This window comes from Psammomys obesus, unplaced genomic scaffold (genome assembly GCF_907164565.1).
Source record: "Psammomys obesus unplaced genomic scaffold, mPsaObe1.curated_primary_1811, whole genome shotgun sequence".
Taxonomy (NCBI): Eukaryota; Metazoa; Chordata; class Mammalia; order Rodentia; family Muridae; genus Psammomys; species Psammomys obesus.
The window spans coordinates 25,030,524-25,055,389 of record NW_026596134.1 but is presented as its reverse complement, the minus strand read 5'-3'; the positions used below and the strand labels follow the sequence as shown (position 1 = coordinate 25,055,389).

Here is a 24,866-nt window from a genome sequence, read left to right as displayed (position 1 = left end):
CATGTCAAAGCTGGGTGTGGTGGCACATGCCTTTAATCCCAGCACTTGGGAGGCAGAGGCAAGCAGATCTCTGTGAGTTCAAGGCCAGCCTGGTCTATAAAGCGAGTCCAGGACAGCCAGGACTACAAAAAGAAACCTGTCTTGGACAAAACAAATAAACAAACAAGCCTCATGTCTGGATTCATAGGACAACTGGGAATTTTATTCAATCATTTCCAAAGGGCTAAGCAAGAGGATTATTTATACAATGTACCTGAAGGATCAAATACGTTATTATTCCTGAAATTGTTTTAATACATACTAATGATTCAGTCTGTTTTTAAAATGCAATTCAAACATTTTAAAAGATTTATTTATTCCTATGTGTATGACCATTTGCCCGCATGTATGTATTTGCACCTCATATGTGCTTGGGGGAGGTCAGAAGAGAGCACTGGATCCCCCGCAACTGAAACTGAAATTTATGAATGGCTGTGAACCACTAGCTGGGTGCTGGGCACCAAACCCAGGTCGTCTGCAGGAGCAGCAAGGGCCCTTAACCACAAAGCCATCTTTCCAGCCCTCAAAATGCTATTCTAAGAGGTCAAGAAAAACCCACATGAAAGTCCACTTCAGGCACATTTAGAGATAGTGGCAGCATGCAAGAGTTCTGTTATCACCTACTGGTTTCCACAAAACAAGACAGAATACAAGAAAAATGTATTTCTTGAATTATTCTCCAAAAAAATATAATTCAGCTGGGACAAGACCCACAGGAGAGTGGCCTATCTAAGAAGAGTGCCAGAAATAAAGTACCCCACCATATACTTTGAACAGCTAGTTTATAATTATGCTGTTTTAATTTTACTCTCGGATTTTTTTTCCTCCCCATCCCAAACCTCAGCATAAAGAGCTGCCCTCCCCATTAAGTTTATATTCTTGAGATATTTATACAGTTGTATACTTCTGCTGTCTTGGTTCAGCCAAGTTATACGGTTTTCATTTATATTCTTTCCTCATCAGTCAACCTCTTCGGTCTTTAAGCATTCCTGTGGGTCTCCTGTGAACTCTCTCCAACTGGTCCCCAGCACTCTTGTAATGAGGTGCCTCCAACTGACTGCAGCCTTCCACAAACTGCCCAGCCAGTCGGAACAAGATGAGCTCACCCTCCAATCCCATGACATAAAACTTCTGAGTGCGCAAACCCCCACCCCCCAAATCACAGAAGGCTGGTGTGCTTCATACTAGATTAAAACGCCATCCCTTGCCTCTCAGACCTGGGCATTAGGACATGCAGAACCCGCCAAAAGCAAGACAACAGATGATATGTGTTCTTGTATTCTCTCTTTTACTAGAGGAAGTGAGCAGAGAGAGAAAAAAAAAGTATTTTTAAGGTAAATATGCAGATAAAAACAAAGAACACAAAAGTTCCATGAATTTCTAAAGCTAAAACATAGGTATGTTCAAATAGTCGTGCATATTGCATACTTAATACCAAAAGTCTCCTTGGTGCTCTGCTGTCAGCCTCTGCCCCCCGCCAAGATCCTTAAAGCTCTCGAATGTAAAAGTCTGAAAGGCACACATCTCTACTGAGCCCAGGTTATGAACTTGCTGGTTTTCCATTGGTAATCCACTGGCAACAATACCCTTGGTTCTTCTGCACGACTGGATCTTTACACGTCTGCCACCCGCCAGACTGCCTGCTAAAAGCTGAAGTCCCAAGGCACGAGGATAAACAAGACAGGACTCCTCTCTTTTCCTGTGTTTCTTTTTTCCTTTCCTTTCCTTTTTCCTGTTTGCGATGAGAGTCAAACTCAAGGCCTCAGGCATGCTACACAAAGTTCTACCGTGGAACAAACTCTGTATGGTACACACAGTCCTAGCCTAGACCTATCTCCCTGCATGCCACACACAGTCCTATCATAAAACTAATTCCTTGTTCTTGTTTTTCATTTTGTTTTGAATAACCATGTATTCAGATTGGCCTAAAACATGCTATGTTGTGCAAGCAAGACACAATACTTTTTTTAAAAAATTAAATTATCTGACAAGTTCATAAATGTATATAATGTATTTTGGTCACTTTCATCCCCTACCACCCTCATTCCCTCCCATTCCTACCTAATCCCCATTTCTCCCAAGCAAGTAAGGCCTCCTCCCACTTGTCCTGTTGCTGCTGACTCTAGGGTTGCCTGCATGAGAACAAGTAGGGGCAATCCACCGGGGTGTTGGCAAGTTACCAGTGGCTATACCCATGAAGAAAATGACTCCCCTTGGCCAGCATGCATTAACTACTAATGGGTTCCTCAGGGAAGGGTGGGAAGATGGACTTTGTTAAGGAAGATGGACAATACAATATGCTAAGTGCGGTGACAGAGGAATAAACAAAATGTGGAGGACAAGGAAGGAGAGAGGTAACCTCGCCTTGAGAGACAGAAGAACTCTTCACAATAAAGGTAGTGAGGCCAAAGAGCTGAGAATGAGTGGGAGGGTCTTGGTGGGTTAGAGTGCATTCTGCTATTGCAGAGGGCCCAAGTTTGGTTTACAGCACCCAGCGAGGCAACCTCCTCCAGCTCTAGAGGATCGGACTCCCTCTTCTGGCCTCTGTGGGTACCTGCATTTTCAAGGACATCTCCCCCACCAGACCTACAAATATACAGATATTAAAAAAATACATTTTTAAAAAAGAATGAGTAAGTACTTGCAAATGGTTAAGTGGGTGAGTCTGATATCCTACAGACAAATAAAAATACCAAGCCAAAAAAAAAAAAAAAAAAAAAAAAAGAGGAGTGGTGACAAATTCAGCATTATAAAAGCATAAAAGCAAAGTATCTAGAAAGACCACCAGGGACAAGGTGTCTGCTTCCAGTACAGTCTCAATAATGGGGAAGAGGGCGAACTTCACCACTGGCTGGTGTTGGACTAGTGACTCAGCCTTTCTCAGGTGTAGATGTAAAGTGGAGACACAGTGAGAAGAGCAATCCTCAGATTGTAGGGAAAGACAGACTGACACTGGAAACCCCGCCCCCAGGTGCCTTGTTCTAAAGGCTGCCAAATATCAGAGTTGTTTATGTCAGGCCACAGCAGCTCCAGGGAGGAAGATGGCTACATGCTACCCAAGAGATTAGCTGGTTTTCTAGGGAGATCCCATGTGGAAACAATCCTAGCAACCATCCAAAATGCTGACTGCTCTGGGACTCTCGCAGGAGGATGAAAACAAGCGTCCGGCACACTGAGAGCTTACTGAGGGCCAGGTACTGTATGAAGCCTTTCATCTGCATTGTATCATTTAAACCTCACATCAACCACATGTTCTGCATGTCTACTATATAATCTATTAGATTAGGAAATAAAGGCACAGAGACTTCAAATATGTTGATAAAGCCACCTATTTGATAGCTGAAGGAGTCAGACAACTTGATTCCAGAGCCTACGATATTAACTAGGAACTCTGATGTATATAAAAGAATCTCTCCCTCCCTGGCCAGGGAGAGGAGTATTTGAGAGATAGGTAGAATGAGAGCTCAAATAATATATTTAATTTGAAATTTTAAAGAAATATTACTTTATTTTAGACTTTAAGAAACAACAACAAAAAAAGTTTTTTTTAAGTTATTATTTTTTTAACCAAGGCAGAAAGAGGATAAGAGATTTTAAGAGAACTCTTTAGGGTGAACAAGAATGAAACAGACAGACTTTCTGACTGAGAGACAAGCTCAGAGTAGTCATGAAGTAAACCAAGCCTGGTGGCAGGAGGCAGAAACAAAATGAACAAAAGTTCAAGGCTTCAAGGTGAGCCTGAATTTAAAAAATTGTCTCGAAATAAAAAGTTAAAAGAAAAATTAAAAAGTGGGCTGACAGGAGATATAGTTCAGTGGCCGAGCACCTACCTCATATGCATTAGGTTCTTGATTCAATCCCCAATGCCACAAGCATTCTTATAGGGGAGAAAGAGAAAGAAAATGAAAATGAGAAATAGTTAAAGAAATAGACTCTGGTCATGAAATAGAGGATGGAGAGCCTGGCTAGAGCATTTTTCCCGAGACAGGGTTTCTCTGTGTAGCCCTGGCTGTCCTGGACTCACCCTGTAGACCAGGCTGGCCTCGACTCACAGATACCTGCCTGCCTCTGCCTCCCTGAGTGCTGGGATTACAGGCGTGCACCAACATGCCTACATGGCTACAGCATTCTTTATGTTCTTAGAAGTAACAGGATGAATGACCTGTGTGGTCAGAAAGAAACAAGGTGAAAAGCTAAACACAAATGTAGATTCTTCTGACTTTGGGAGCCTAGAAAAACAGTGAGTGAAGGATGAAGGGAAGGGGAGGGGACTTAACAAGTATAGAGGAGCATGCTAAGCCTATGTCCTTGTGGAATATCCAGGAAGACATATCCACAAGATACATGGAAACAAACAGAGTTGAAAGTACAGACACATGCTACACCCTGGGGACACAGGAAATGGGAAAGACCACCATGGAAAGCAGGTGGATGCAGGAACAGACTAAGGGAACGCTGAGAAAAATCTATCTACCCGAAGGGGGCGGTGGTGGCAGGAATGGTGATAGGCTTGCAGTTCCAGCTACTATGGAGGCTGAGCCCCTTGACTGCTGTCTTAAAAAACAGATGTTATGAGGTGCGGAGAACAGTGCTGGGGAGATGGCACAGATGGTCCTCAGAGGTGAGGACCGGCTGCTCTGGCAGAGGACCCGGGTTTAGTTCTCAGCACCCAAGTGGTAGCTTACAACCATCTGTATCACCAGTTCCAAGGGGTCAGATGCCTCTTGTCCTCCATGGACACTAGGCGTGCACACGGTGCACTTACATCCATGTGGGCAAATACTCAATAGGCATCAAAGCAAGTGAGGCTTTTTAACAAGTATGTGGGGAAGCAGGCGCGAGGAACAATGGCAAGGAACAGCTGTGGAAGGCAGAAAGCTGCATGACTGGCTTACTGGAGACAAAAAGGTTTTACTTTTAGAAATAAGCAGTCAACATTGTCAGACCCAGGAAAGATATAAACAGAAGGTAAGGGCAGGGACTCAAAATCAAAGTTATTTTCTAGAACTTTCATGTTCTAACCTAACAACTTCAAATACAATTTATTCTCTATATTCCTTATTGTTTGTTGGCTGATTGTTGGTTTTGAGACAGGACCTCTCTACATAACCCTGGCTATCTTGGACACTATGTAGCCCAGGCTGGCCTTAAACTCACAGTGACCCCCTGCCTCTGCCTCAGAGTTCCGGGTATAAAGGTGTGCACCCTCACACCTTTAACCTTGTTATGCCAAGGCTGACTGATATCCATGGGAAGTCTCCCCTTTAAGTAAATCACTTAATAAAAAAAATAAGACTATTAAGGAGGAACTAGAGAGACGGCTCAGCATTAAAGGCACTGGCTGTTCTTCCAAAGACCCAGGTTCAATTCCCAGCACTTATATGGCAGCTCATAAGCATCTGTAACTCTAGGTCCTGTGCACCTGACACAGTCTTCTGACCTCCATGTGCACCAGGCACATACTTGAAACACATACATATATTCAGGCAAAACAGTCATACACATAAACAAATTAAAAATCTTAAAATTAAAAAAAAAGCCTATTGGGGGCTGAAGAGATGGCGTGGCCCATGAAGTGACTGAAGCCCTCTCCTGGCTTCCACAGGCATCTCTGCAACTCATGCGCACACATAAATAAAAATGAGTCTGTTTTAAAAAGGAACATTAGTCTAAGTTTGTCCTAGTTTAATAACCAGCAAGCTCCCTGCAATTCAGGTGATGGATACTTTTAAATCGTGTCTAAAGCAACATCAGACCTAAACTAATCTCGACTCTAATCTGAATCTAATCCTATAGTATCTCATCCAAATTTTAAAATCTTATTTTAAAGTCTTATTTTATGTGTGTGCGAGTTTTGCCGGCATGTTACGTATGTGCACTATGTGTGTGCCTGGTACCTGCAGAGACCGGAAGAGAGCCTCAGAGTTACAGACAGGTGTGAGCCACAGTGTGGGTGCTGGGAACTGAACCCAGGTCCTCTGAGAGTAGCAAGTGCTCTTAAACACCAAGCCATCGCTGGAGCCCCAAACATACCAGTTTTTAGACTTAGTCATGCTATTACCTAAATCAGTAAGCAGCTCCTTCTTGATGGCTGTAGCAGTCCCTTTTAAGGGCAGAGTACAGGCTGTTTATCCATTTACTAGATGGACATCTGAATTATATCCAGTTTGGTACGACTGTGGATGAACGAACAATGAATCTCAGGCGTAAGTTTCTGTATGGACATAAGTTTTTATTTCTCTAAAGAAAATACCTGGAGTGGAACTGCTGGTTCATGTGGGAAGCATATTTTCAACTTACAAGAAACTGCCCAACTGCTTTCAAAGGCAGCTGTGGCACTTCACATTCAGAGCAACACATGAGCAGTCCAGCTGCTTAACCTCCACCAACACTTGGTACCGTCAGTGGTTTAATTGTCCTCACTCTCATTGCTGCTCCTCCCCCTCCCATAGCCATAGCCCAGGCTGGCCTCTAACTCCGAGATCCGACTGCCTCTGCCTCCCAAGTGCTGGATTAAAAACTTGTGCCATCACATCTGCCTTATTTTGTACTTTCGAGGGCTAAGAATTCTGAGCATCTTTTCAGGTATGTATTAGATACTGCATAGCTGTTTTTGTAAAGCGCCTATTAATTATTTTGTCTTCTTGTCACTGAGCTTTAGTTCTTTATAGACTCTACATGTAAGTCCCTTATGAGATAGACACTTGCCACCTATTTTCTGTGGCTTGCCCTTGGCTTTCTTTTTTGTAAATCTGTGTGACTATTTCTTCGTGTAACCTGTGTGGTCCCTATAAAAACCAGAAGGGAGTGTCAGATTTGATGGAGCTGAAGTTCCAGGCTATTGGGAGCTACTCAACGTGAGTATTGGGGCTGAACTCAGGTCCTTTGGACAAGCAGTGAATGCTCTTAACTGGGAAGCCATCTCTGTAGATCTCCTTTTCATTTTCTTAATGGAAGCTGAACTTTTTAAAAGAGTCATTTCAACTTTGATGAAATCTAACTTATCAACTTTTTCTTTTATAGTTTGTTTCTTTTTATTTTTAAAGTGTGTGTGAGAGAGAGAAAGAGAGAGAGCGTGCATGCATCAGATCCCCTGGCATGAAGTTACAGGCATAAACTGCCTGACAAGGTAGTAGGACTTGAACTCTGCAAGAACAGGAAGTGCTCTTAACCAGTGAGCATATCTTAACTAGTGAGCCGTATCTTCAGCTCTGTGTTTCCTGTGCTCTCTATATTTTGTTTTTGAGACGGGGTTTCTCTGTGTAGCCCAGGCTGTCCTGGAACTCAAAGAAATCCACCTGCCTCTGCCTCCCTAAGTGCTGGGATTAAAGGCGTGTGCTAGCACGCTGTGCTCTGTTTTTAAAGTCTTTTCCTAAATCAAGATCACAAAGACTTTTTCCTGGTTTCTTCTAAAGTTTATCTAAAAGTTTCATAAGAAAAAATTCTCTTGTCAAAAATTTTAACAAGATTTTATTAAAACCCTGCACTCCATTTATCTCATAATTATTCAGCTTTATTATCTTTGTTTCCTTCAACCTCCTACACTGCTAAGCACCACTGAAATTACAGTCTATTTCTGAATCTAGAAAGACTCTGTCTTTTAACAGATCTTCCCCCTTCTACCTAGTCAGCGGCATACCTAAATTTAGCCAAGGTTTTAGCCCCTGTACTGTCTTCAGATCAACCCCAAATCTCTGCAGCTCTGAATCTGCTTCTGAAGACAAATTCTAGAACCCTGAACACATACCTTGGGATAGGGCTAGGAACAATCAACCACATACCATTCTGGCGTGAATGAGAAGATTCCAGAAGATCACTCTCCCTAGTTCAAGTCACTCTTGCCTGTGGGAGGCTGGAGAAAGCTATATGCCTCACTAGTTAAATTAAAATTTAGCTCAGCAGGTAAGTCAAGTACTGCTCTTTCAGAGGACCGGAGCTCAGTTCCCATGCCAGGTGGCTCCCTACTTCCTGTAACTCTAGTTCGAGGGGATCTTACGCCCTCTTCTAGCATCTGTGGACAACTGTTCACATGTACATATCTTCACATCCACACGTACACATACATAACTAACAATAGCATAACAATATATCCTTTTGTTTAAAGCCTCAAACATTTCCCGAAACTGGTTTCTTTCATTCATTTTACCTGGGTGAGTTTTGACCCATTTGCTCCTTCCATCTGTTAGAGGTTTTATTTGTTTGGGGTTTGGTCTTTTTGAGATATGGCCTCATTCCATAACACAAGCTCCTATTCTAACTCCTAACCATCCTTTCAGCTTTTCCTAAGATTACAGGCATGAACCACCACACCCAGCTTATTTCTCTTGGCTGCTGCTTTCCAAATTCAATCCAGAATGCTTGCTGGGACTATTTTCTGGAGCCCTGTCCAGCTTGGAAGGACTAAGGATTTCCAAAACTTTAGAAGCTAACAATATATCTAAACCAACAACAGATTTGGGGACCTGACGGTCTAGGGCCAGACAGTGGTGAGAGGAAGACTTCCCCTATCAGTGGACTAGGGGAGAGAGAGAGGGGAGGAGGAGGAGGAGGGAGCATTGGAACCAGGAGGAGATGAGGGAGGGAGCTACAACAGGGATACAAGTGAATAAATTGTAAATAATAATAATTTTAAAATGAAAAAATAAATTATTAGTTCAATTCACTGCTTCCTGTTATACTGATTTTTTTTTTTCTATCTATAAAATGAACTCTTCTGTGTTGATCCACACGATGAAGACAGGCCCCAGTATTCCTATCCCATGGCAGCTTTTATGCTCAGGTAACCCTGAACCACTGAAGCTTGGCTATAGCAAGAATATTTCAAAAGCAATTCTCTGAATCTGACAAGCCGTCTCCCTCAATAAGTCTAAGAAGTTGTTATTTCATTAACTGTGCATGAAATGGCAGGCGAATGGCCAGATACACAGCTCAGTGGGATAGAATTGCCATTGTTACACACACATTAAAAACTAAAATTCCTACCTCTGTTATGATCCATTACTTTCAAATCCTTTTTAAAGTAACTTTAAATTTTTAATTATTTGTTACCATTACCAGAGTGTGCACAGGTATGTATGTGCCACAGCATTTGTGTAGAGGTCAGAGAAACATTTTCAAGAGTTGGTTCTCTCTTTTCACTATGGGTTTCAGGGATCAAATTCAAGTTGTCAGACTTGGGTGGCAAGCACTTTCAACCTGAAGAGCCATATGGCTGGCCCTCCACTCTTCTTTGTTTTTTAAGGTTTCCGTGGTATGGTATAGTGGTGCACACTAGAGGGGCAGAGGCAGGCAGACCTCTGTGAGATAAATGCCAGATGCTGTCTCAATACAAACAATAACAAAAAAAAAATGTATTTTTTTAATTGTGTGTGTATGTATGTACATATGTACATATGAGGCCAGAAACAGGTACTGAATCTACTGGAACTAGCAGTTTGAACTGTATGTGGATCCTCTATAAGATCAGCAAGTGCCCTTAACCACTGAACCATCTTTATAAACTCCTCCAATCTTAAGTTTTAAGGGAAAAAATATTATTATACAACTGAAAGGAAGACAATCTTTTTACTGTTTGTTTAGTTGGTTTTATTTTATTGGAGGTGGGGGAAGGGAGGTGGGGTTTCATGTAGCCCAGGTTAGCCTCAAGCTTGTTATATAGCAGAGGATGGCCTTAACACTCCTACTCCTGCTGTCTCCATCTTCCAAATTCAGGGATTACAGTCATTTGCCATCACTCCCAACGTATTATGAAGAAAAGCTCAAAACGTACACATTCAGAACAACATTCCTGACAAATCTGAAGCTATAGATAGCAAGTTCCAAGCTAACAAAGACTACATAATGAGACCCTGTTTAAAAAAACAATTACACACAGTTTAACTGCGATGTGGAATCCTGGATTGGATTCTGCACAGAAAAAGGTGAGCTGAAATTTTTGTGATATCCAAAAGTCTGTAGTTTAGTAAATAATATTCTACCAATGTTAAGTTTTTAGATGTGACATATGTACCATGGACATGTAAGAAGTTAACATCAGAAAAAGCCGGATGAAAAGCAGATAAGAACACTCTATTTTGCTTCCCCAATCACTGCTCTGAGTCAAAGAGTGCAAGGTTAAAACACTTTATTAAGTATTTTTGTACTCCTTTCTGCATACTATTTGCCCATTTGCATTTCCTTCTACATCTTATGTGAAAAACTGCTTCACACTCAGGAGGTCTCAGGTGCTTTTTCTCCCAAATAGCTTTACCATTTACACCAGAGGCAATGCCTGCATTTCAACATTCCAAAATGGACGAGGGTTAAAAGAACAGGTCCTGGATCTCTGCAGAAGACTGAGGGATCTGTATTAGCTATTAACAAATGGTTACTACTATCCCCACATTACACAAATATATGTTGCTTATTATTAAACTACCGTTATCTACTCTGGCCAGAAAGTACAACGAACACAAAATGCAATTAGTATCAGCATTTTAACACTGAGAACCAACTGCACTAAAACAAATGCATTAGCATTAGCAAAGCATACACATCTAAATACAGACACAAGCACTACAACATGTAAACTACCTCAGAAGTTTGGAAACATTACTCTATAAAAAAATGCAGGCTATGCACTTAATAACCCTTTAAAGAAAACGGCACCAAAAATAGTAATTGAAACTTAAACCTAAGAAAATCAATGGCTAGAACCATTGAAGAGGTAAAATGAGGGCTCGGGTTGTAGCTCAGCTGGTGGAACTGCTTGCCCAGCCTGAGGTTTGATCTGCAGCAGTGCTCGAACTGGGTGTGGTGGTGCACACCTGCGGTCCTATTGCTCAGGAGGATGAAGGAGGAGGATCAAGAAGTTCAAGGTGGCAGAGCATGGTGGAGCACACCTTTAATCCCGGTACTTCAGAAGCAGAGGGAGGTGAATCTCTGGGAGTTCCAGGCCAACCTGGTCTACATAATGAATTCCAGGACAGCCAGGGCTATGTAGAGAGATCCTGTCTCAAAACAAGCAAACAAACAAACAAACAAAAAAATCAAGTTCTAAGTTGTCTTCCAGTTTGAGGCCAGCCTGTGATAACCAGACCTTGTCTTAAAAAGGCACAAGGGGTGTATGTGTGTAAAACAATATACTACAGAACTCCCTAGATGGAAGGGGAGGAGGACCTCCCATATCAGTGGACTTAGAGAGGGGCAGGGAGGAGATGATGGAGGGAGGGTGGAATTGGGAGGGAATGGGGGAGGGGGCTACACCTGGGATACAATGCAAATAAACTAATATTAAAAAAAATAAAAATGTAATTAAAAAAAAAGAACTCCCTACATTACAAAACTCAAACTGTTATAGGGTATGTTGACTATAGTAAATAAACATTACAGAGCAATACTCTAGCCAGGATACTTCCAGAAGGCTGAACAGTGCAATAATTTCTCTCTCTCTCTCTCTCTCTATATATATATATTATGAATAAATGTAAATCTGAATTTATATACCTCTAGTTGACCACTTGCCATAATATTTAACTATTTACAAGTCATTCTTTGACAGAGGCTGGTTTTTGTTTTTTGTTTATTTTTTCAGATTGACCAGCACACTGCCTTGTGAATAAATATGTAGTAGTAATGTCCCTCTGAAGTGTCATTTAAACCAGTCCTAGGACACATGCTGTATCCTCTATTACATTTTAAAGCTTTTTTAAATTTTATGTGTGTCTCTCTGTGGTGTGTGTGTGGGTGTGTGTGTGTGTGTGTGTGGTGTGTGTGATGAAGGCCAGAAGAAGGTATCAAAATCTCTGGAGCTACAGTTATAGGCAGTTGTGAGCTGTCAGATGTGGGGCTGGGAACCAAAGCTGGGTCTTTGGAATAGCAGCAACTCCTGGTTGGCTCTTAACCACCAAGCTGGGCTGGAGAGATGGCTCAGAGGTTAAGAACATTCACTGCTCTTCCCAAGGTCCTGAGTTCAATTCCCAGCAACCACATGGTGGCTCATAACCATCTATAGTAAGATCTGGTGTGCAGGCAAGAATGTTGTATAAATAATAAATAAACCTTTAAAAAAGAAAAAACCACCAAGCCATCTCTCTAGCTCAGCTACCTTGTTTAAAGGTAGTCAAGCTAAATTAAAGAGTAATTAACAGCAAAAAAGTAATTAACAGCATCAAATGTTTGTTGGGGGAAGAACATATGAACCATGAAGACAAGTGTGAAACTGTAGTAGTTTGAAATTAGAAATAACACCTCTAAATTAACTTGGAATACAAGAGGTTCTCAGGGCCTCTTCCACCAGCCATAACTTTATTACAAATGTATTTAGACCAATTAGTAAAGAGAACAAGTCAAAGTCAACTAAGTATTCGAACATGGACTCAGAGATTCTCTCTCTTCAGGGCTGCAGAAAATACACACTGATCCTCTCAACCGCTGAGAAGCGTTAAAGGAGTTCTTTTCCTCACAAGCGTGGAGTCAAAAGTAATTATTCTGCTTCTATCCAACACGCTCAAAGCCATGCTATTTTCCATCCCCATCAAAGGATGCTATACAACAGCTGAGTACTTTAAACGCAGGTTTTAAGAATCTCAGATTACCACTAAATTATAATGCAGCAAAACCGAGTTTCTAACTCTGCTCTGCCCCCACAGTGTTCCTACACTAATTTAGCTCCCTATCAAGTGTTAACAATCAGAGAATCAGAAAGTTCTCAGAACAGAAACTGCAAACCAATTTAATAAGGAAAAAAATACAGTTCATGGATTTCAAACTTGGAGGAAAGGGCTTTTCTGTCAGTGCCTGAATTTAAATGCAAATTACAATTTAGCTAGCTGCAATTTTCTTTTCAAGTGCTCGCAATAAAGTGTACACGGGTGAAACACTTTCTTTTTTCTACTCGGTCTACAATTTTTTTTTTTTAAATAATTGACCATGTTTACTTAAAAGGCTAAATGCCGAATAACTAACATGTTTCAATTTAAAAACAAAACCAAAACTGCTGCTGCTACTCTACCCAGGAATGATAGCCGGGCAGAGACAATCTGTTCTGTGAATATTAGGAACTTCCAGTGGGAGTAACGAAGGAGAAACAGAAAATCTCTGAAGATGTGTCAATAATAAAATTATTTCAACACCCAAAATTCACAACCCACAGGTGACTACAGAGAGACCTGAACACATGTGTGTATCTAAAAGAGAACAGCAGGAAGGACATCAGTTCTACATCCAAATCAACACAAAATGACCCCTTATAGAGACCTAAATATTTAGTGAGTTTTTGTTCAAGTTTCAAGATAGTAAAAATATATATTAACAAGCAAGTGGAATAACATTTCAGGTTGGAAAAACCCAACATGAAATGACTGAAAACACTTAAGAGTTAAAAGAGTTTTTCTAGAGACTTACTGATTATGGGTGTGAAAACACAAGTCCTGATGACATTCCTGTAATACAGGTACTGTGAAAATTATCTCAGCTTTACAAAGAGAGAGGCACCAACGAATGGCCCCAAGGAATACAGCAAGCAAGCAACATTAAAGAGGGTTTAAACCGCAGCCAAACTCCAGAGTCCAATAACCAATGCACTGTCTTGCGGTGTTAAACAGTGAAGATCTTTTTAACCCAGCAAAACTGTAGATTAAATCCATGCAATAAGAAAAACACGGGTTTTAGAACCAAACTAAGCTTCAATATCAGTAAAGCAAAGGTATTTGAGGTACTGTGAAGGTGACAGTGCCAAGTGAAATGAAGTTTACATAGTCTAGAAGCCTCAGAAGCTGCATGTTAAGAGTGTGTGTACATGCAAACGCACATCCATTTTCAGGAAAACTGGCCATCGCCTTCCACAGACTTTCGAGGGGTAAAAGAAATCTCTCTAGACGGTGAAAAATAACTAGAATACAGCGCAGGCACTAAAAGCAAAAACCAGACAAGAAAAACAAACACCGCGGAAGGTATCTGTCTCATTCTCACAAATCTTCCCTCTCCCGTCTAAGGACAGCACGCCAGACTTCACAACAAATATCAATGGTTCCATCGCATTCCAGGCGTGGTAGGTAGTTGCATATACAAGCTTATGCACCTGTTTTCTTGTGATCATCTAGAGAAGGCTGCCCCGACTCGGGTAGTTGCCTCAGTGAGTAAAGTGCTTGCAAACCAGGCAAGAAGACCTGAGTTTGGATGCCCAGGACCTGGGTAGAAATCAAGCCAGACGTGTGTGTCTGTCACTCCGGTGCTGGGAGGCAGAGACGGGAGTAACTCTGGGGCTTTCTGGCCAGACAGTCTAGCAAACGAGCTCGGGTGAAGTTGGGGGTGTTTCCAAGTTCGGTGAGACAGACTGACTTAAAAAAAAAAAATAGACAGTAGTATAAAGAAAACAAACTTCCTCTGGCTTCTGCTCTGAACGCACCTGCACACTCTTGCTCGCACACACACACGATGGGGGAAGGGGCGTGCTCAAGCGCTGTTACATCCCTCTCTTCCCAAAGAATTGTCCACCCAAGCCTCACTAAGTGCCATGCCAATCAAGGAAAACCAAGCAACAACCAGAGCCTCAGGAGTGAACTACAGAGCCTTGACGTGCCGGATGATAAACAGAATGTATTGGCAAACCACGGGGCAGCCCAGGATTCCGACCCCTCGTCCCCGCTTGCTCGCTTTCTGCAACTCTGGTGCCAGCCGGTCGGCTGGGTTCTGCCTCGGCTGGGACGTGAAGGGAAACGTTACCCGAGCTGGGGCTGCGGCGTGGCCAAGTCCTAGTTCTGGGATCCGTGGAGGCAGCGGCCACATCCAGCAAAAAACTTGCCCTCCGCCCAACCCCCGAACGCCCCCAGCGTCGAGCTCAGCCGGCGCTAAGAGCCGGCTCGAGCTGTTCCGTTTCCCAGAGCGGCTTCCGCCTCCGGGTTGGCCTTTGCCGGAAGCAGCATATGGATGATGTAAAAGTGTCGCGCTGTGAGTGATTCCGGAAGAAGCAGGAGTGCGGCGTGACCATGGTGAGGGGAGTGGGAGAAAGAACGTCGTCAGCACACTTTGGGGGTCGAATGGGCGCTCAGCCCTTGGCCAGATGTAGCCTCGGCGCTTCCCGTGTGTTCTGTTTATTCCATGCTGGTCTTTGCTGGAAGGGACCTCTGCTTTAGGGAGAGGGGCTGGGCGTTGTTTGGGGAAAGAAGGGACAAGAAAATTAGAAGGGAGCTTTAAAGGATGCAGTTTCTAGCTCTTAACTCGAAAACTTCCGTTTCAAGGGGAAGCAAAAGAAAACGAGGAAATATGCGACTATGAAGCGAATGCTTAGCCTCAGAGATGAGAGACTGTGAGTGGCCAGAACCAACTGGTTTCTTAAACTGACCAGAGATACAGCAGTCACGATGGGCTAAGTAGTAAAATTTGTTTTGTCGTTGTTGTTTTGCTTATTATGCCTTAGATCTGTATTGCATGGAATTATATCCACACATTCTGGAGGGCGGGGAGCAAGGTGTCATGGTTATAAAAGCCGGTTAGCTCACGCCATGTGAGTCTTCGATTTCCAGTTCCTGACACTCACCTTTAAAAGGGAGGATACGAAAATTCCAAGATGGTTAGTTACATTTTATAAATTATGATAATTCAAAGTCCGGCGGTGGTGACACACGCTTTAATCCCAGCACTCCCTGAGTTCGAGGCCAGCCTGGTCTACAGAGTGAGTTCCAGGACAGCCAAGGCTACACGGAGAAATCCTGTCTGGGGGAAGAAGAAGGCCCAACCAGTTTCCCTGCATCACTAAAGGCTGAGTGAACTGTTAATTAGATAAAGACTGCTCTTCTTTGTAAGAGTCTCAGAACAAGGTAATGGTCATTAAAGCCTACAAAATTATTATTCTCAGCTTCTGATATGGATTTTTATGTTTTTATCTTTTAGGAATGATAATTTTTTTGTGGTTAAGCCTTCATTTTAGATGTGTGTTATGTTTCAGGCCTTTATAAAGAATGTGGAGAAACTTTGCCCCTATACTGGTGATCTGAATCTTTTTTGTTTGGGTTTGGCTTTTTGTTTATTGAGACAGTCTCACTATGTAGCCTTGACTAGCCTGGAACTTGCCATGTAGACCTGACCTCAAACTCATAGAGCTGTGTTTGCCTCTGCCTCCCCGGCAGCTGGAGCTATTCAGAAGTCTTCAGTAGATTAATATTAACCTCTTCACAGCCTCTTAGAAGTGGATTTTTATTAGCATACTAACAATAAATCTTATGACATTTTAAAACAGGTATATAATGTGTTTGAGCATAACCAAATTTAATTACAAGAGAGTAATGGGCATCTCTTGTAATTAAATTTTAATCATTGATAAGAGAAATAGTAAGAAAAAGTTTATAGTATAATTAGAATTTACTCATTAACAATTTTTTTAGTTTATTGGCCTTATTGCTTAATTTTGATATTTTTAGGCTACTTCCTGTTATATTTACTTGCTGTCAAAGTGTATGTTGATATTGTTATGAAGTCCAAAATTGGATTTCTTTTGTGGCTTAAAAAAAAAAAGAAAAAGAATGGAACTTGAAGTAATAGGGGTTGAAGCTAGGATTTCACACATGCTAATCCAGTACTCTACCACTGAGTGACATCCTCAACAAAGTGAAACTTCCAAGTGAAATTTTAACTACATCATTTTTTTCTTCTCTGAATTTACTTTTTTTTTGCAGTAAAGAAAAGGATAGATTAAAGCCTAAAAAAAAAGAGAAGAAAGATCCCAGTGCACTGAAGGAAAGAGAAGTGTGAGTATTAAAAAATCTTGAAGTTTTCCATTAAAACCAAGAGATTCTAAAAACCATGTTAAGATTCCAGGCTTTCCAGGGGCAGTGGCGCACGACTGTGATCCTAGCAGTACTTGATGGAAAAAAAAAAAAAATCTCCCACCTGCTCCAGGTTCACGGAAGCTATATTGTCATAGCAGATACTGTTCACACAATAATGCTTGAGCATCATGGATTTTTAGATGAGTTACAGGCTCTGCTATAATACATGATCTAATACTAGACAATCTATTTACATTCCTTACAACCATTGTAGAATTTTGAGAGTGGCAAACTTGCTGTTAACTCTCTTTTTTTAAAGATTTCCTTTTTAAAAAAATTATGTGTATAAGTGGGTCTGTGTGTGTGGACATGTGTATGTCTGTGTGTGAGCATGTGCACGTGAGTTTCAGTGTCAGGGAGGCTAGTGGCATAGGACCTCCTGAAGCTACAGGCAGTTTATGAACACGTGGTGTTGGTGCTAGGTAGTCCTCTGTGAGAGCAGCAGTACATGTTTTAACTGCTGAGCCATCTCTTCAGCCTCTTTCCTGGCTTCTTTTAAACTCTTACTTGCAATGAACAAGGGAAAAGGATATTTATCTGTAGTGAACCTTCCCAGATACTTCAATTTTGGTTTCATTAACATCAGTCTTATCAATGTAGACTTTAGTTTGTGATCTTATTTTCTTACTCCTTTCAGCCCCCAACATCCTTCCTGCTTATTCTTCCAGTATAATACACAGCTGGGTCCACCTTACCACATCCTCGTTGATACCAACTTCATCAACTTCTCCATTAAAGCCAAACTGGACTTAGTGCAGTCAATGATGGACTGTCTGTATGCCAAGTGTGAGTATCATACTTTTATGCTTCTGTGACATACGTCAGAATAATCATATTTATCTAAATTCATAAGAAAAGAGAAATTGAGACCTAACGAATACTTGACTAGGAGTAATTAAATTTTCCCAATTTAGAAAACAGTGCTTTGACTGTCCTTAGAGACATCAGTTTTGAACCTGAGTTTTAAAGTGCTGAACAAATGGAAATCTATTTTTGGTATATACATTGGGATACATTCTCCATTCCATTCCACTATAGGAAAGCTAAATAAAACATTTTTCCATTTATGGTACCTGAGCCAGAAGTTTCTTGGTGTGTGGTGGGGCAGAGCTGGAGGGCAAATCCAGGGATCGTATACGTATCGTGCAAGTGTTATACACTGAGGTGAATTTGCAGTTCCCATTCCTGTCTTCCCTTTGGCCCAGGGTTTCTTTGGTTTTTGTATTTTAGGTGTGTTTGTGGTGCTGGGTATTAGGTTTGGGGCATCGCAACGTATGCCAGGCGAACACTCTCCCACTGACCTATATTCCTGGTCTGGGTTTTATAAAAATGTAAATAAGGACTAGCTTTAGCATAAAGCCACCTGTCACATGACTACTGGCAGGAGTAAGCTCAGGGGATAACACTTGCATGATATGTACATGATCCCTGGATTTGTTCCCCAGCTCTGCCCCACCATACACCAAAAAAGCACCCAAGCCTCCTCAGAATTATACTAAATTCTCTCTGCCTGTGTTTCATAAATGAAATCTGAAATTAAACAAACCCAGGTGACAGCACACCTGTTTTCAATATGTTTAGTAAACATTTTAAAGAATAATACTGAGATGGGCTGTTCAACAAAAATGGTTCTTTTAAAAATAAAACTGAGAGCCCGGCATGGTGATGCATGCCTATAATCCCAGCACTCTGGGAGGCAGAGGCAGGCAGATCTCTGTGCGTTCAAAGCCAGCTTATTCTACAGAGTGAGTTCAAGACAGCCAAGGCTACACAGAGAAAACCTGTCTCAAAGAAACAATAAATGAATGAGTATAAAACTGATGGGAGTGGCAGATTGTGGTGCTGGAGAGATGGCTCAACAGTTAAGAGCACTTGTTACTCTTTCAAAGGACCTAGATTCAGTTCCCAGCACCCACATGGTGGCTTACAACCATTTATAACTCTAGTTCTGGGATGTCCAATGCCCTCATCTGACCTCCACAGGCATCAGCCATGCACACAATTTTGCGTATATGCACACAAAACATTTATGCATATTAAATATTTTTAAGAGGATATTTAAAAAAACAGATACACTGGGTCCAGCAAGATGTCTCATCAGGTAAAGGCACTTTGTAGCAAGCCTCCTGAGTTTGAGTGCAGGATTCCACATATTGGAAGAAAGAACAGACTCCTACAAGTCTGCTTCTGACCTTCATACATATATATATACTGCAGCACATGGTCTCAACCCTTCCTCCAGTAAATAAATGAATATGATTTAAATATTTTTAAATGTATACTAATGCTTTTGAAAGACAAGGGGAAAAAAAACTAAGTAAATTTAAATGAACAGAGAATAGTTGTGTGGAACCAGAAGGCAGTATGAGCTTGAAGAAAACTAATTTCACAGCCATCTAACAGTGAAAGCATAGGGCCTGCAGAGGAGTAAGGAAGTAGGCTCCAGGAAGAAATCCCAGTACCTTTAGCCATTACACCTCACAATGAGTAGTGCTCCCTACTTTCCCCATCGCTACTTAGCATTGATCTAGTTCTTTCTCTGTCTTATTCGGTCTTTTACTCAGAGTGATGTTTTTTGAGGCACATTTCACTGCTGTATTTCTGATCATGTGTACGGTGTGTAGAGATCACATTTTAGTTTCTTGTTCCTAGTGGTAGTTAATAATAGACCCTGAGTGCTTTGCCTTGTCTGTATATGTAGATGGGGCTCATCTTTTTTTTTTTTTTTTAGTTACATAATCTCTTTTTTAAACATGTAATTTTAGCTGGGCACAGTGGCTCACACCTGTAATCCCAGCACTCAGGGAGGCAGAGGCAGACAGATTTCTTTTAGTTCAATGCAAGTCTGGTCTACAAAGTGAGTCCAGGATAGTCAAGTCTACACAGAGAAACCCTATCTGGAAAAAACAGAAAACAAACAAAATACATGCATATTTGTTTGTCTTGTTATTGTTTTGAGACGAAATCTCATGTAGTCCATCCTGGCCTAGAATTCATTCTGTGGTTAAGGATGAGCTTGAAATATTGATCCTTCTGCATGTGCCTCCCTAATGTTCAGATTACAAGTGTACATCACCCCCACCTTCTCCCCAATCCTGGGTGCTGAGATTGAACCCAGGACTTCCTGAATATCAGGCAGGCGCTATACTGCTTTACTTTATACTCTTACTTTTTGTTTTGTTGTTGTTGTTCTATACAGGGTTTCTTTGTGTAGCTTTGGCTGTCCTGGAATCACTCTGTAGATCAGGCTGGCCTTGAAGTCACAGAGACCCACCTGCCTCTGACTCCCTGGGTGCTAGAATTACAGGTGTGTACCACCGTGCCCAGCTCACTCCTACTTTTTATTTTGAATCAGGGTCTCATCAAGTTGCCCAGGATGGCCTTGAGCTTCTTCTAGTCCAGGCAGACTTTGAACTTTGAATCCTCCGACATCAGAACTGAAATTACAAGCTTTTGCCACCATGCCCAACTCTTTTAGTTCCTTTTTTTATTTTTATTTTTGGTTATTATTCTATATGCATTGGTGTTTTTACTGCATCCGTGTCTGTGTGAGGGAGCCAGATTCCCTGGAACTAGAATTACAGTTCTGAGCTGCCATGTGGGTGCTGGGAATTGAGCCCAGGTCCTCTGGAAAAGCCACGAGCACTTTTAACCACTGAGCGATCCCTCCAGCCCCATCTCTTTTAGTTCTTTCTGGTTATTTCAGTGGACTTTTTCTTCTGTCATTACAGAAGTCTACAGGATTTTTACAGACTAAACTAAATATAATTCAGAGGATATCTTTACAAGTTCTGTTATTATTTCTGTGCTGCATTTTGTTTGTTTATTTCAGGTATTCCTTGTATAACTGACTGTGTAATGGCTGAAATTGAGAAATTGGGACAGAAGTATCGGGTGGCACTAAGGTAGGAAGGACTTAGTGTAGATTTACTGTACCATGGTATGCTGAAGATACTTTCCGAACACCTCATCTCTTTGCTAACTAAAGATTTCCTGGCCAGGTAGTTTAAATTAAGGAAAATTGAAAACAGGCTGGAAGCCAGGCTGTGGTAGCTCATGCCTTTATTCCCAGTACTCAGGGAGGCAGAGGCAGGCAGATCTTTGTGAGTTCAAAGCCAGCCTAGTCTACAAAGTGAGCTCCAGGACAGCCAAGGCCACACAGAGAAAAACCCTGTCTCAAAAAAACAAAAACAAAAAAGAAGAAGGAAAAAAAAAAAGGAGAGATGGCCAAGCAGCTAAGAAAACTTGCTATTTCCCTGAGGATCTGAGCTCAGCTTGTACTACGTACATTGGGAAACTTAAAACCGTCTAACGCCTCCACATTCACACAGTTTATTCTCACACAAGAATGATGGCTGAAACTACCTTCTATGTAAATGCAGATCTAGAAAGTTTCAGGAAAACCCATCTCTATCTTCTTCCCTGGGTCTTATACCCATTTACATTTCACTGACCTGCATGGTCCTCCCATATTCATATATTCAGTTCTCTTTTTGTAATCAGACAGACACAGAAAAATATATTTAGCCTTCATATTGCTGATGGGTTATGTAGTGACTGTCCCTGTGCCTGTCTCACACTGTATTTCTGTGAGACAGCGTCCTAAACATCTTTAAGATGGGTTTGATTTTCATTCCTGGCTTTTCTTAACTCTGTAGGTTTGAGCAAGTTAATATCTGACCCTCCTTTCCCTTCTGTGAAATGGAAATACAAAAACATAAGAGATTGGTGCTGAGTAAATGAGCCCAAGGGCTGCCAGCCCATGGGTGTGATGGTGCTGCCTTGTAAGCTTGACAGTTGAAGCTTCAGGGGTGAGAGTGCCTTGTGACCCCACATAGATCACAGAGACTGTGTTACCTTTGCTTTACTGGTTGGACAGAGAAAATTTTCTGATTGCTTGTTTTCTTTAATCCACTTTTATAATCCTGCAGGATTGCCAAGGATCCAAGATTTGACCGATTGCCATGCACACACAAAGGAACCTATGCCGATGACTGCTTGGTACAGAGAGTAACTCAGGTATCATCATCACCTCTTAAATGTTTACCTTGTGCTAAAAAAATAATGAATAAGAAATAACAACAAAAACAAAAGAATAAGGCAGGCTGGAGCTGCAGAGGTGATGTGTCAGTGGTTAAGGGCACTAGCTGCTCTTGTTGAGGGCCCAGTTTCATATGCTAACACATCTTCTGGCCTCTGCAGATACCACACACGGTGCACACACATACACTAAACACATACTTACAACTAAATAGATAAATAATAAATCTTTTTTTTTTTTTTTTTAAGAAAAAAAAAAGGCAGGAGTTAGGTGGGATGACACAGGTCTTTAGAAGCAAAGACAGGTGCACCTCTAAATTTAGGTCTAACCTGGTCTACATAGCCAGTTCCAGCTACACAGTGAGATCCCTCTCCCAGAAAAAGGGTATAAATTATTTTCTCCTGAATATTCCAGCTCAGTAAGGTATCTTGGATCTTTTTAGAAATACGCACACAGATGTATGTAGCGGTTGTTAAATACCACTTACTTGAAAAAGTAGATTTAAAACAACTGTGTTTTAATGGGAAGAGCATGTGCTTAGGAAGGAAATGTGGTTTCAAATCTCAGCACCATGCCCATTGAAGGCAGAGGCAAACCAGTCTCTGAATTCAAGGCCTGATCTACATAATGAGTTCCAGGCCAGCCAGGGCTACTCAATGAGAGCCTGTCTCAAACAAAATAGAAACATCCCAACATCTGCCTTAAGTTGGTATGTGATTTAGGACAATTTATTCTTCAAATTCCATTGAATGTGTCTTAAGTGCATCCATGTAATTATAATAATATATCATATTCTGCCACCCTGTGAATTATTTCCATCCCATACAGGATCTCCCAGGGTGCTATCTCATACATACACTGGATTAATTCCTTTTCTAATTTTTCCATTCTTAACTGCTCCTCAAACAACACAAGAACATGTACTATTGACTGCTCACATAAGAACCTTTCTCAGGTTGTCGTTATAGCTCGGTGGTAGAGTGCTGCCTAGTATTCACCAGGCCCTGGGTTTGATCCCCAGCCACAACACTGGGGAAGGAAAGAAAGGAATGAAGAGAGGAAGAGCCTGACCCTTGCTAAGGATTACCATCTTCATTTAATGACTACTCTGACCTTTAGTACTTGATCCATAGATGGGGCCACATCACAGCTGCCACCATGGTGATAGATATTCTATAAAATTCAGTGGAGATTTGTAAATGAAGTAAATGATAACAAAAAAGCTTTCAGCTGATAATTAATATTAAGCTAAACTCCAGTTTTGAATTATAGAGATTCTTTTCCTGGTCAGGGGCTGTCTACTTACACCACTAAAGAACTTCAGAGTATACCTAAGCCACAAGAGCAGAGGAAGGAGGGTATGTACCCTCCAGTCTAAGGCATTACATGAGGTCCATTGGGGCATTTTCCCAAAACAAGGACTTGTCTGCCTTAACTGTGGCAGTCCCTCCCGTGTGTGAAACAACAGTTTGCAGCTTATGAACACTTCTTACCTTCTTCCCCTCAAGATTCATAAGACTACATTGAGACCAGGTAGCATATATATATATATATATTTTTTTTTTTCTATAAATATCTCCTTGGTCTCTGCTAGTAACTGTGAAGATGAGGGACTGTTCAGTGGTTGTGTATTCGTATACTCTGTGAATCCATGGTAAACATCTGTGCATCTTCTCTTTCAGCACAAATGTTATATCGTGGCCACAGTTGACCGTGACCTCAAACGAAGAATCCGGAAGATCCCTGGAGTTCCTATCATGTACATTTCTAACCATAGGTGAGAAGTTGCTATTGGAAAGTGATTAGAGGCACATAATTGGTCCTCAATTAAAGTGAAAACAGGTTATAAAGTCATAGATGATTTCAAAGAAATTACACTCACATGTTTATATTTACAGTTGAAGAAATGGGGCAAAATAGCAAGAATAAGGGCAGAAGATAAAGATAGGATTTAGGAATAACATTTAGGATTTAGCAAACATCAAATTGTTTGCTTGTTACAATAAGATTATTAGAAGTGCGTGCATTGCTTTATACAAAGCATTAGTTTTAAGTCAACCTTGGCCTTTTGTGTAGAAATATCCTTTTTGAAGATTTTCCAGGGGAACTTGATTCCCAGCATGGACTAAAACTGGACATGGTAGAACACCTGTATTTTCAACACTGGAGAAATAGTGACCAGAAATTCAAAATCATTCTTGCTGCTCAGTGCATGTGAGGCCAGTTGAGAGAAAGAGAGAGAATAGTCTTTGATTAACACCTCATCTGGGAAACTTTTATAGACAAAACTTCTTGGATATTCCCATGTCTGCCCTATAATATAAAACTTCTGTGCCCAGCTCTTGCACTTGGCGAGAGAACAGTATATTGATAAAAATACAGGGTGAGGGCTGGAGAGATTGCTCAGCAGTTAGAGCACTGTCTGCTCTTCAAAGGTCCTGAGTTCAATTCCCAACAACCATGTGGTGGCTCATAACCATCTATACTAGGATCTGATGCCCTCTTCTGGCATGCAGGTGCACATGCAGATAGAGACCTCATATACATTAAATAAATAAATAAAATCTTTAAAAAAAAATACAGGATGACTTAGATGTCCCTGGACTCAAGTCCTTAGATGCCTTTGCTAATGCTGTGGCTTTGAAGAACAAAGGTAATACAGTCAGCATTTTGGTGTAAGTCATTAATTGTTGGGTCCCTCTAAAAAAGCTCCCACTGACTTTAAGAAGTGTTGAGAGCAAAGGGCGGGATGAGTCATGGGCCCTGTGCCATACCTTCTCCCTTACGGTGTCTACTTTCCTTCCTGATCAGATACAACATCGAGCGGATGCCAGACGATTATGGAGCCCCTCGCTTCTAATTCTTGCTCAACAAAGTTCACCTGCCTTTCCTGGACCAACTTTCTCTCTTGTCGATTAATTAAACTTACTTTTTGATTTTTTTTTTTTTTGTCTCAATTTTAAAAATAGCTGCATCTTTTA

At 41.3% G+C, this 24,866-nt stretch overlaps 2 protein-coding genes across 2 annotated transcripts in view; one reads left to right on the top strand and one right to left on the bottom strand.

The window, feature by feature from the left end:
- Arel1 (apoptosis resistant E3 ubiquitin protein ligase 1) overlaps window positions 1-14,911 on the bottom strand; it is a 52,352-nt gene extending 37,441 nt beyond the window's left edge. The window contains exon 1 of the mRNA XM_055593016.1: window positions 14,743-14,911. The gene's annotated coding sequence lies outside the window, so the exon portion shown is untranslated. The remainder of the gene's footprint in view (window positions 1-14,742) is intronic.
- Window positions 14,912-14,944: 33 nt separating this feature from the next.
- On the top strand, window positions 14,945-24,826 carry Fcf1 (FCF1 rRNA-processing protein). The gene is made up of 8 exons (XM_055593151.1): window positions 14,945-15,008; window positions 15,258-15,325; window positions 16,692-16,763; window positions 17,482-17,630; window positions 20,677-20,749; window positions 21,776-21,863; window positions 23,568-23,662; window positions 24,697-24,826. The coding sequence occupies exons 1-8, from the start codon at window positions 15,006-15,008 to the stop codon at window positions 24,743-24,745; spliced, it is 597 nt and encodes a 198-aa protein (XP_055449126.1). The 5' UTR covers window positions 14,945-15,005; the 3' UTR covers window positions 24,746-24,826.
- Window positions 24,827-24,866: the final 40 nt, after the last annotated feature.